This window comes from Passer domesticus, chromosome 2 (assembly GCF_036417665.1).
Source record: "Passer domesticus isolate bPasDom1 chromosome 2, bPasDom1.hap1, whole genome shotgun sequence".
NCBI lineage: Eukaryota > Metazoa > Chordata > Aves > Passeriformes > Passeridae > Passer > Passer domesticus.
The window spans coordinates 35,879,556-35,891,381 of NC_087475.1; the positions used below are offsets into that span (position 1 = coordinate 35,879,556).

An 11,826-nucleotide genomic window follows, 5' to 3' on the forward strand; every position below is an offset into this window, starting at 1 on the left:
CAAGACATTACTGTGAATGCAGATGCCAGCATCCCACTATCAGAAAAGCAAGCTGTATTGATATAAAGCAAAGGACTTACTACTAGGATCTCAAATATTTCTGAGATGGCAGTGCAGTGGTGCTGTCACAGCCTAAATGCAGCTCCCCCGAGGCCCAGTGAGCTGGGGCAATGATGAGGCAAGTGTCTGAAGCCATTAATCTGTGACAACAAAGGATGACTGATGGCTCTGGTCATCACCTACAATGGCAATATCTTCATGGTGCATTAACAACATGCAGAGCTCTGCCTTCCCAGCCAGTGTTAGGCAGCATTACATTTAAGGAGCTTGTGGTACAGGATTAAGCCAAAACTATTACAGGGAAAATCTTCAGTCCACCAAGTAGCTGAGGATCAGCCCCTCTGAGCTGAAGTGGAGCAAAAGAACCAGACAGATCTGAATATCTAAGAAACCCCTTGATTTCCCAGGGCGTTGTTCAGCTTTCCAAGCTCTTACAACAGCTCTGCTTTCTCCCCACAGGTTCTTACATCACAGCCAGCTGGTCACAGCAGGCACATCAGTGTTTAGACATAAACTTGTGTAGAGTTCATCAGAAAAACCATAAACTTGAACTGAGCACTGGTGGTATTAAAAAGATCTAAATACCATTGGATGTGGCACCATCTGATTTACTGCAAGCCATTTTAGGAGCACTTCTCTTACTGAAGGACTACAAGAATGACCACACTTACTAAGAAAACCACCACAATTTAAATATGCATATTCACATTTCTCTGTTAGGGCTTGATTCCTTCTGAAAGCAGAACTCTCTCTGACAGCACTAGGTTGTTATGAACCCACTACTGGGCCCTAGGGCTTGTCCAGTTTCCTTAGCTATTAAATGAGAAAACCCAACGTGATTTATGAATCTAACAGCAGCCTCTAAAAATCAGCAATCTTTTACAGAAATCCAATAATACATTAGACAGTAATTCCCTCTGTAAGCCAGTAAGCCACAATAAAATGATTATCAGGACTAACAAAAAAGGCCAGCCCCTTTTAACAATATGGAAAACAAACCCTCTTCTCAGTTCCAAAATCCCTCTTGCTCCTGGATGTGCTGAGCAGTCCTGATTCTCTAAAAGGTGTGTGGGTGAAAGCAGGCAGGAACTGGCTCCTGTTCTTCTTCCTCTCCCTTCCCCCTCTCTCCAGCATGGACACACTGGGATCTCTGCCAGCAACAGCCAGTGAACTGGAACAGCCATCAAATGGGAACAGCTATGCAGGTTTTACAGGAATTCCAGGCAAAGTACAAAGTCCTTATTGTTTAAATAGTAGCACAGCATGGCTACTGCCTCTCCTCGATTTCCTATCTGGTTAATTCTGAGAAAATTTGTATAAAGTTTGGCACTGCTCTATTTCAGTGCTTCAGAAGACATGATATAATAACAAAATATGCTACAAAGGGTTTTGTTTCTCCCACACAGCTTTTCCAGCCTTCCAGATGAGATAAAAGGACTAGCTTGTTCTCCTTTTCTTCTGTCACATTGATTTTCTGTTTTCATTGCATTTTCTAGAAAGGTAGGCATACCTGTGCTGAAAATGTGTTTATTTCTAGTGTTTCCTATCCATCCCTTCTTTCAGATCTTAACTCTGGTGTAATACATTTTATAATTCAGAAGGTCTTGAGCAATTACTTGGAGTAGCCTTATTTATTTGCTGACATTTTGGTTCTCTGTGCTGCTTGAATACAGCAATTGCTGAATTTAAGCCTGTGTTCTAGAGAAGTCAGTAGGAGTTGGTGAGATAGAAAGATGAAGAGCAGCTAAAACTATCAGATTCATATAATCTAGTGGCGGGGATAACCAGGGATGGAGAGAGTTTTGGTTTTTTTTTACCTCCTTGCACTTATGATTATGCACAGTTGTTTTTACGTTGTGACATTGGGCTACTGTTATTCACATCTACTTGACTGTAATACTTATTTTGTATGACTGCTTAACAGCTTGTGATGCTTCTGGTGCAAAGACTTGAAAAAATTTTATTTATCAAAAATTACATCATGCTTTGGGAATGGCAGATCTTTGAAAACTGCCAATAATACAAGTAATTAACAATTACTTGTATTAATAATACAAGTATCAATAATTATTAATTAATAATAATAATTAATTAATTACATCACATTAATATTACATTAAATGTTATATTAAATATTATATATTAATGTATTGTATTATAATTAAATATGATAATAGATTATATTGCAATTAAATTATATTAATAATTTATTAATTAATAATGATTGATTAATAATACAAGTATTAACTTTCACTGGCTTTCATGCAAATTATGACTAAACTTTTCTTTACATCTTATTTACATCTTTCTCACCATGCGTTCTGAAGATGGGCCACTACTGAAGATGGGCCCATACTGCTGCTGGCATGACTTAAAAATGCAAACTGAAACAAACTGCACTGCCCCTACCCCCCCACCCCCCGAAAAAAAAAAAATCCAAAAAACCAAAAAATCCCACACCTTCACATTTTTCCCTGCTAGCAAAACTCTGTCTGGAAGCAAAGACCTCACATTCTCACCACTATGTTGCTGACCTAACACAGAGTTAACAGCCATGATTACTTATTGTCCACAGAAGTAAATTTTAAACAAACACTTTTTCTATCAAAAAAAGTAAAGTAATGAATAACACCAATGGAGAAGTGAGATAATTTTTATCTCTGCAGCTTGAGCCAAGCAGCATTTCCTCCTCTTCACCTAACCAATTTTTCACTGCACCTGAGCACAGAACGCTGCTGTTTACTCCCTGCTGTAAACACTCAAATTCTCTGCCAGCAAAAACTTTTTTTTTAGTCACTCTGTATTTTATACTGCTGTTTTCTTTCTGGTTTTTTACACATGTCTGAGTACTAAAATCAAACACTGGCATTCATTTAGCTCCTTCTCCCTTTGAAAAGCTTTGTGAGTGAACATAGTGTAGTGAACATAAATACTGATATGACACACAAAATTTCATAAAATCTGTTTGCCAGTCTAATATATCTTAAGAGTAGCAGGGAATTATAGTGGCACAATGAATCCTTTCTGAGCACTAATACATTTAGGCAGAGCTACAGAGGGAAGGGCTCTAAAAGGATCTTGAACATAAGCAGTCCCTGACAGCCCCTTTGAGTCACTCAGGCATTCTTTCCAAGATGGGCACAAGAGGAATGCTCTCCACCTCTGCCTGTCTCATATTTAAATTTTAAAAAGGAGCAAATTATGAAATCTGCTTTTACCTATGTCTTCAGCCCCATCCCAGCATTTTATTTTCTCATGGTATTAAATGCTGTGTATTTGCTGATCGCTGTGGTGATCCTGCTTGTGGATTAAGATAGGGTCAAGGACAATTCCACCTCAGGTGACATACTGCTTACTGTTCCAAGTCCATATTCTAAGTTGTTATGTAGCAGTTTTGTGCACTATACAGTATCCATGCTTAGAGCTCCAACTCATTATTTTTCAGCAATTCATGGAGAAAGACTGCAAGTATGTTCAGTTATTAAACACTAGTAAACTTTGAAAGCAATAGGGAAAGAAAGACTATAAAATATACATATGATACATACATGTGTAAACCTTTTCAAAATTCCCTAGAATACTATTTCTGGAAATTATGATAGAGACATAGTCAGACTTCCATTCGAGAAACAGATCTCATTGCTTAAAAACGTGAAAACATGTAAAGAAAAAAAAATTGGCAGCTAGTATTACTGACGGATTGTACAACATCTGCTTAATGAATCAGGTAAGTGCAAAACATCAGAAAAACACAGACAACTATTATGTAACTTCTGTTTACAAGACTCAGCATGGACTTACACAATAACTGAGAGCCTTATTAACAATGATCTTGAGCACAGATCAGAAGTCACTGGCACAGCCAATCAGATGTTGAAGAAATCCTACTAAACTATAAAAATTGGTGCTTATGCTTTCCTTATAATTATGTTCTAAGTTGACACTGCTGTGCTCAGTGCACATCTAGAGAATGACAGCATTATAAATTAGAGCATCCTTTGATTCAAGAAATCTGCTCCTTCAAGATTTCACAGAGAAGCTGTACCTGTGCAAGAGCCTTACACCTTAGACTGCTTCTGTGAGGGCCTGTACAAAGGAAAAGACAATTTTAGTTCTGTGGTGCCCACAGTCAGGGTATTATCAAAAAAAAGGGTGGGGGGAAATAATTACATAATTTTTTATACAGTTTAATTTCCTAAATGATGGTAAAGAAAGAACAACAAAAACTTAAAGAAAATGAAGCATCAGGAAAACTGATTCATTTGAGTCCAGGGTTCTTGGGAAAAAAAATGCAGGTTGGTCAATTCAAATAACACAGTTTTAATTTGTCCAAGTTCAAACAAATGCATTCAGGAAGGAACCATAAACTTGCCAATGTGAAGAGAATGGCAGCAATGGCTTTGCAATGTAGCAATGCAGTCCTGAAAATAAATTAAACTTATAGAAAGCAACAGACTGAGCACAGTGACCAGCATGATGTCAGAGGTAAAAGAGAAATTCAATCAATCCTTCTAACTTTTTACAAGGCAGACCTTATTGCTTTCTACAGCTACCTGAAAGGAGTTTGAATTGAAGAGGTAGTCAGCCTCTTTTCCCAAATAACAAGTGACAGCACAAGGGGAAATGACTTCAAGTTGTTCCAGTGGAGGTTTAGACAGGATATTAGGAAAAATTTCTTCAGAGAAAGGGTTCTAAAGCATTGAAACAGGCTGTCCAGGAAAGTATTTTAAAGGTACAACCAGAAGTGCAGAGCATCAGTTATTAAATCTGTTACCTCCCCATAAGAGATCAGAGGACTCTAATAATCCAGTCTAAACATTTCTGCAAAATGAGACCAAATGCCACAGAGGCCCAAACTGGCCAGCAAATTTTGTGTGGACACACTGGCTTTAAACAATTTTGATTATCTGCAAACCTTATCCAAAACTCATTCTTTTCAGCAGCTGTTACTACATATGACTGCTCTACCATTTCTTTCTCCAAACTTGTCAACCATAAATGAATCAACTTCCAATAAAATTTATTCCACTTGCCTGTAATGCCATAAAGTCTGCAGCTGCCTCAACAGTAACTTTAAGAGATTTAGCCAAAAAAGTTTTCCAAAAAAGTTTTGCTTAGTTTATCATGGGGCTGAAGCAGGGGACCTAACTCAACATGGATTGGTAACAACTTTCTCCAGCCAGCAGCCTTGTCTAGGCTCTGGATTGGGCTTTTTTTTTTTTTTTTTTTTCATCTTTGCTTTACAGAAAGCAAGCTTCAAGCCTGAAACTGCTAGAAAAATAGTCCCTTCTCCCCTAACAGTAGCTTAGCACTGGGTTGTTTCCCCATCCTCTATTTCACTTGTTGAATGTATTCCTTGATTAGAATTAATCATTCTTGATGTGTTGAATTGAAAGAAAAAAAAAGAGATAAACTTACAGAGAATAAAAAATACAAACCTCCACTTTAAAAACATCTCCTCATTAGCAAAATATTTATTGAAGCCAGACATATCTCATTTTTCACCATCATCCCCAAAAGCCTGGCAACGCCTCTGCTCACTGGGAATCCACCACAGAACGGAACTTCTCATTCTTAAAAATGCTAAGAGAGATCCAAGTCCAGCAGAAAAATTAGGAATAAATCCTTGTTAATTAAGCTAAAAGACTGTATTTACACAGAGCAAAAGAATTTGCCTTCTAGTTTTCTTTGTCTAACTTCAGATGGTGGAAGAAATGATTTGCACACTGCTGCAAAACCAGAGCAAAACTCCAAATTCTTTAACACTTATTAAAATATTTAAAAAGTGAATTACAATTACTACATATATAGAAATATTTACTAGTAATGCACAAAATCTCTCTCTGCTTAGCTGTTGGCTGAAAATAGATGCTTGCTTTCCACCTTGTACAAAAGCATGCTACAGAACAGCTTCACCTCAGTGAACAGTATATCAAAATGTAACTACAAATATTAATTTCATATTACATTATGGCTCTGAAGGAAGCCCATTCAGCATACCATATGCCACCTACTGTTCCACCCTGTTGACCCCTTTTCTTCCATAGCTTCTAGGTATACAGATGTTCAGAAGAGGAGAGGTAACAAGTGGGGAAAGACAGAGAGAAGAAATCAAAAACTCCTAGCTGGTGTGAGCACAGCCAGTTTCTCAGTGCTTGCAGCTGGTGAGCCAGAAACAGGTGCTGCTTACACCAAAATACAAGGGATGCCCTTGCAAGGATGCCAGAAGCAGGAGATCATCAGTAGCCTCTCCCGCTCTCTTTTTTTTTTTTTTTTTTTCCTTTCCATTCTGCACTCCCAGGGAACCAGCCTCAATAGTCCTGACTAGAGGGGATACAGTTTTTAGTGGCCTGGAAAATATCAATCCTTGCTCTCTTGTATCATGATTATATTACCACTTAGCTTTGTGCATTTTCAGTAACTAATACTCTCGTGGCAAGTTACCCAAACGTTTTAATTTATTATGGCAGCACCCTGCCTTCAGAGCAACAGCAGTAAGGGATGGTCTGGCCCTAGGCTGTAAATTACCTCAAGCATTTTCACATTATGATTAGCAGTTCCTGGTCTAAATTATCTAATTGTGCCTTTTGGCTTCAAACTACTCACCCAGGAAGACAGACCTTTCCTTCCAGCCAGGACAAGAGCAGGGCCCAACAGGAAAATCAGAGAAAGAAAGAAAGAAAGAGGGCAGAGGAATGAGATTAAAAGAGCAGCAACTAGGGACATGGCTGCTAGAGGAAGTGTGAAGAACACAGGGAAGCAAACTGGAGGTAAATCATGCTTTGTGTCTGTCCCTATGAAGTAATAATAGCAATAATAATAATAATAATAATAATAATAATAACCTCCAAAAACTGGAGTTTGGTTTGAAACACTAGAAGGGAAGGAAAGCACAGCTTGTTAATTATTGTACTCTGCTGATTCTCCATATCACACACTGCTGCAACCCTGATCACACATTTTTTTTTTACTATTTACGACCTGCTGGACCAGCTCCACCGTCAGCGGAGGCTGAGAGCTTGGCAGAGCAGGATGGCACTAAGAGACACCGCCCCCCAAGGAGAGCACAGCTCTGCAGGGCAGAGTTCTCTGTTCCAGCTCAACTTCCCAGCCCCGTCCCATGGGAAGTGGAATGGAATCTGCCTCGGCAAGCTTTGCCAGCCACTCCCACCCGAGTCCCAGGGCTCGGCGGCGATTTATGGCAGATTCCCCTTTTGCCAAAGATGGCTCAGCTCTGTTGAAAGAAGGGAAAAAACAAGCCGTCTCCGAAAAGATAGGCAAGTGTGGGGGTTTTGGGGAAAGGTGGTTTTTTTTTTGGTTTTTTTTTGTTTTTTTTTTTTTTTTTTGTTTTGTTTTTTTTTTTTCCTTTTTTTTTTTTTTTTTGCAGAACAAAACAATCCAACCAAAAATAGAAGGCGGGGGGGGGGGGGGGGGGAGAGAAACCCAAACAACCCCCCCCAATTTTTTACTTACTCCATGCTCATTCACTGCAGGAGCTTTGTTGTCACTTCCCTCTTCACCTCAAGCTTTCTGATCTTTGCTTCCAAGGAGGGGTTACCAAAATCACGCCTCATATCATCATATCAGAGTAATTGGCAGTGTCAGCCTTGTTTAAAAAAGTAGGCAAAGGCATTTACTTCATCCTGCCTGATGCAGGGGAGGGCTTCCTTGCCTTCCCCTGGTCAAACGTGTCGGGTAAGGAAGAATTGTTCTGAAGCAGATGTGGACATCCAGCTGCTGTGACTGCCAAGGCAAACAGAAGAGCCTGAGCAGCAGCTGAGGGAAAGCTCCTAAATCTCAGGCAGTGAGACAGTCGGCTACATACACTGTATGGAGAACCACCCTGTGGATGGAAGTGGAAGAGCCCTGCCTAATGCAGAATGAGCCGAGCAGCTCCCTTGGGGTCCGAGAAAATCCATTGTTGTGTTGTCACGTTGGTGTGCTCACGCCAATCCTGGCAGCCTGGCTAATTCCCTCTGATGTTATTATCGCTCCTCTCTTTGTGAGCTCCCTCCTGTGCCATACACATGTGGTTGCACAGTCGGGCTTGCCATGCATCTTCCCAGTCCCATGGGAGTACTGGGCCCCTCTTTTAACTGGCTGTGTGTGCTTATACTGGTTTAAGAAGAGGGTATAAAGGTGTTATACTGTAATACATTAAATAAGGGTTTTATTCAGAGAAAGGCAGAAAACAGGAGAGAGATTATTAGTGTAGACATATTCTTGCTCAAAGGCCAAAATAAATATTGATATAAAATGCTATGGCAATAAGGAGAAAAGAGAATTTACTATCTAGCCCTTGATAATTACAGTGGTATTCACAGCATCGTTGGTGGGTGTGGTGTACAGAAATCAAGGGGAGCATTAGGGTCTTAAATAGTATCAGCATATAGCAGTAGTTACTGCAATATTTTCACTAAAAACTTCTGCCCAAAAAAGTAGTTGGTAGCTGTGAAAAGGGGCAAAGAAATGAGGAATGAGGTTCAAGCTCCACTGTTGAGAGTAGGCTGCTTGCCTGCATTAGGGAGAACATTTTAAAGGAAAGCTTCAGAAATATGAAGATTTTTTTTTCTTTTGAGGGACTTGGAAAAACTATGTAGAAATGTTACAGTTCAGGAGACAGCAGAAAATTCCTGGATTACAAACCAAGACTCAAGGGAAGGATCCATTCTGCAAAGCCTCAATGAAGAAAGTAGGGATTTGGGATCTGATCACGCCATTTCCAACTCTCACATCTGTGTGAATTTGCTCTGTCCTGCTATAAAGGCTCCTCCATCTTGTGTCTCTGGCCATCTGCCATAATCAGAAGGATAGTAAGGTGATGTGATGCTTTTAAAGCACTCTTTGTTACCAGCATCTTTAGTTTGGCCTCCAGAGAAAGAATGAAAAAGGGTGAAATAAATCAACTTATGTATCATCTCTTGGTTTTAACAGTTTTTTCTTGGTTTCTCAGCTTCTTTCATATAGATTGAACATCTATTTTAAAAAATACTTGCAAATTTGTGTTAAAAATAATTCACTAATTTTAGCAGTGACTAGTAAGAAATAAATGAACTGCCTGATAGTAGAAAGTCAACTCTGTAACTGCCTCATGTTTGAATTTTGCAAGTATCCCAGTCTTCTGCTGAGATTAGTAAATTCCTTTATAACAAAAACTATCAAAAAAGTATGAAGGATGCTAAAGTGTGCAAAAACAAAACAAAGCCCCAGTGACAAAACAATGCAAACTGAAGTGAAATTCTGAAAAGCAGGACAAGCAAGAGCTTATTCTTTATATATTACTAGTAATTTCCAATAATAACTTTAATTGCTTCCTTTAGATAGGATAAAAATGCATATTTGTAAACCACGTGTGATGTTATGACACGTAGTGGAAATTATGAGGCAACATTGCATCCCTTCAGTTTCATGGTACTGACAGACGCTGTGAGTTTTTAAATTTATAATCCTGATTTTGACATTTCCAGGTACTACCATTGGTTACTGATATTTTGGGTTGCCCCTGCAATGCTGTTTAACAACACAGGCAGTCTTGTTTCAGATAGTGTTCAAGTGTAGACATCACTGATACCAACTTGCATGTCCAGGGACAAAACCGTTAATTAAGCCTGACAAATCATCAGAATATTCTATCATGGTGTCCACAGAGGCTTAGCTTCAAATACTGAAAACTGTGATCTTTTTGATGATTAAGTGCTGAAGTCAAGCTGAAGCACTTGACCAATGTGTGTCTGGGAGAGTTCAAAAGCAGCTTAAAAATATTGCTTTTATTCTAATGTAAAAACAAACAAGCAAGCAAACCATAATATATCAAATACTACAATAGTACTTATAGAATAATTTTTTTCCCTGTTCTTCACAGATCTCTTTTCAGTAAAACAGACAAATATTTTATGTCCAATTTTCAAATGAAAGGAGATAATTATGCTTTTAACAGCTTGATTTTCATGCTCAAATATTGCTTTCTACACTGTTTGAAAACATTTTCACTATCCAAATTTAGATCTTAGAAGTTTTGTAAGATGCTCTTGAAATCCTGTCTTGAACACTATCTACGTCATCTTAGGATATGACCGGCATAAATCACTGAAATGAAAACCATGTTGTTTTCAATAGAAACAGTCGGTCTTACCAAATTATTTGCACTGAAATAGTAGCCAATGAATCTTGTAGAAAAAAAGGAAAAAAGAAATGTGAGCAAGCCGATTAGTATTTGCTAGTTAATATGTTTCCAAGTATGTTATTGTCAAGGCAGTGATAATATTATCATTGCCTGACTTCACTCCAAGTGCAATGTCCTTTCCACCCTGAATGGTTGTTCATCCCATGGCACTTTGGAGATCAGCAAGGGATGATCACTGTGCTTTCATGTGCTGGCATCAGTGTCCAGGACAAATCCTAGCTCAGGTCTTTTCCAGTACCCCCTGGTCCTAATGGATATACATATCCTACAGTGCTATGAAGTATTTCAGCAAAAGAAAAACTGGTTTGCTCATATTCACAGATATTACACCTGTACATTCCTAAAGGTGTTGAAAAATTGAGAGGACATAAAATCCCACCTACTAAACTGGTTTGAGAATGGACGTGATATCCTGGAAAATGCCTGAGCAAATTGAAAAATTCCAGTCTGATTACAGTAATTTCAGCTAAACAATTCATTTTGAATATGAAAATATCTTTAAATCTCACCAAGAAAGAACCAGTTAAACAGAATATACTCAAATGAGGAAAAAACCCAGACGTTTCTCACAACAGAGGAAGTAGCAGCAATCAGAACATGTGAAAGCGATTTAGTATGGATTTAACGAAGGTCTTGAATTTTTCACCTTTCTCATCAATAGCACTGATGGAGTATCTGGTTGAATTATAACATATGAAATGCATCAAGTCACAGCATAAAATAAATTTTTGCTTTTAAGCTTCAGGGCTTTGTTTACCTGCAGATTTCCTGGTGACTGAATTGTGGAAAACAAAAGAGGAAAAAAAAAAAAAACCCAAATGTTTACCAAGTAAAATGAATAAGATAAATTTGTCCTAGCACAGTAGTTAAAGAATAATTAAAAACAATGAAGTAAAACAAATGGGCAAATTATCTTCTCAGATATGTAGCTATTCTGATGTACCAGTGTAAATGTGTCTATGTGAACAGATGTATTTACAGTCCTACATAGAAAAACACTACCTGCAAGGCCATGTAATTAGGAACAACTATTCTAACACAAAGGAAAAAACTGCAGCAAAAAAAAAAAAGAAAAAAGAAAAAGAACAAAAGCAAGGTACTTCTAGCTCTTTGGAATGAAAATGTAATTTGTGAAGCAAAAAATACCTTAATTATCGGTATCTTTTTTTCATAGCAAATTATTTCTTGTTTTCATAATTACTGTTTGCCATCTTTCGTAGGATCTTTTCTGAACATGCTACTTGTCATCAGGAAACACTTATGACTGAGATCTGGGCAGCAGGGTAACTTGTGCAGTCCTGTGCCCAAATCACTGAACTGGTTATTAGTGTGGCACTGCTGTGGCTATCAGTGTCAAAAGGCCCTTGCCAGTGCTGTTTAGTGAGCTGGAGGCAAAGGGAGCTTTGGAAAAGGACAGTCTTTCCTTTATTTCCTCTCCATGAGAAGAAGCTGACTCCAACCAGAGGAGTACTACCCTTCTCAGAGAGTACAGACAGCCACTACCCAGCTTGTCATGTTTCCAAGCTCTATGCCTTGCCCGGGACAATCAGCTGTCATCATCACTGCTGCTGGAGTCACTAGCT

The 11,826-nt window shown here is 38.6% G+C and overlaps 1 protein-coding gene and 1 long non-coding RNA gene across 17 annotated transcripts in view; one reads left to right on the plus strand and one right to left on the minus strand.

Moving 5' to 3' along the window:
* The window catches only part of LOC135293747 (arylsulfatase D-like), a 30,711-nt gene extending 21,025 nt beyond the window's left edge, over nucleotides 1-9,686 (minus strand). For 4 of the 16 annotated variants that reach the window (XM_064408270.1, XM_064408264.1, XM_064408265.1 and 1 more), the window contains exon 1: nucleotides 7,534-9,686. Coding sequence is in view for 1 of the 16 variants with exons in the window: in XM_064408264.1 (XP_064264334.1) it covers nucleotides 7,534-7,544 (11 nt within the window). In the remaining 15 variants the exon portion in view is untranslated. Of the gene's footprint in view, nucleotides 1-80; nucleotides 1,019-1,059; nucleotides 1,935-2,520; nucleotides 2,670-4,105; nucleotides 4,147-6,060; nucleotides 6,307-6,666; nucleotides 6,808-7,533 lie in introns of those variants that run through there. The other 12 variants (XM_064408263.1, XM_064408257.1, XM_064408255.1 and 9 more) reach the window with 9 other exon arrangements.
* Nucleotides 6,674-11,600, plus strand: LOC135293753 (uncharacterized). The gene is made up of 3 exons (XR_010355855.1): nucleotides 6,674-6,830; nucleotides 7,054-7,337; nucleotides 11,464-11,600. It is a non-coding gene; the product is annotated as an uncharacterized LOC135293753 (long non-coding RNA).
* The last annotated feature ends 226 nt before the right edge of the window (nucleotides 11,601-11,826 follow it).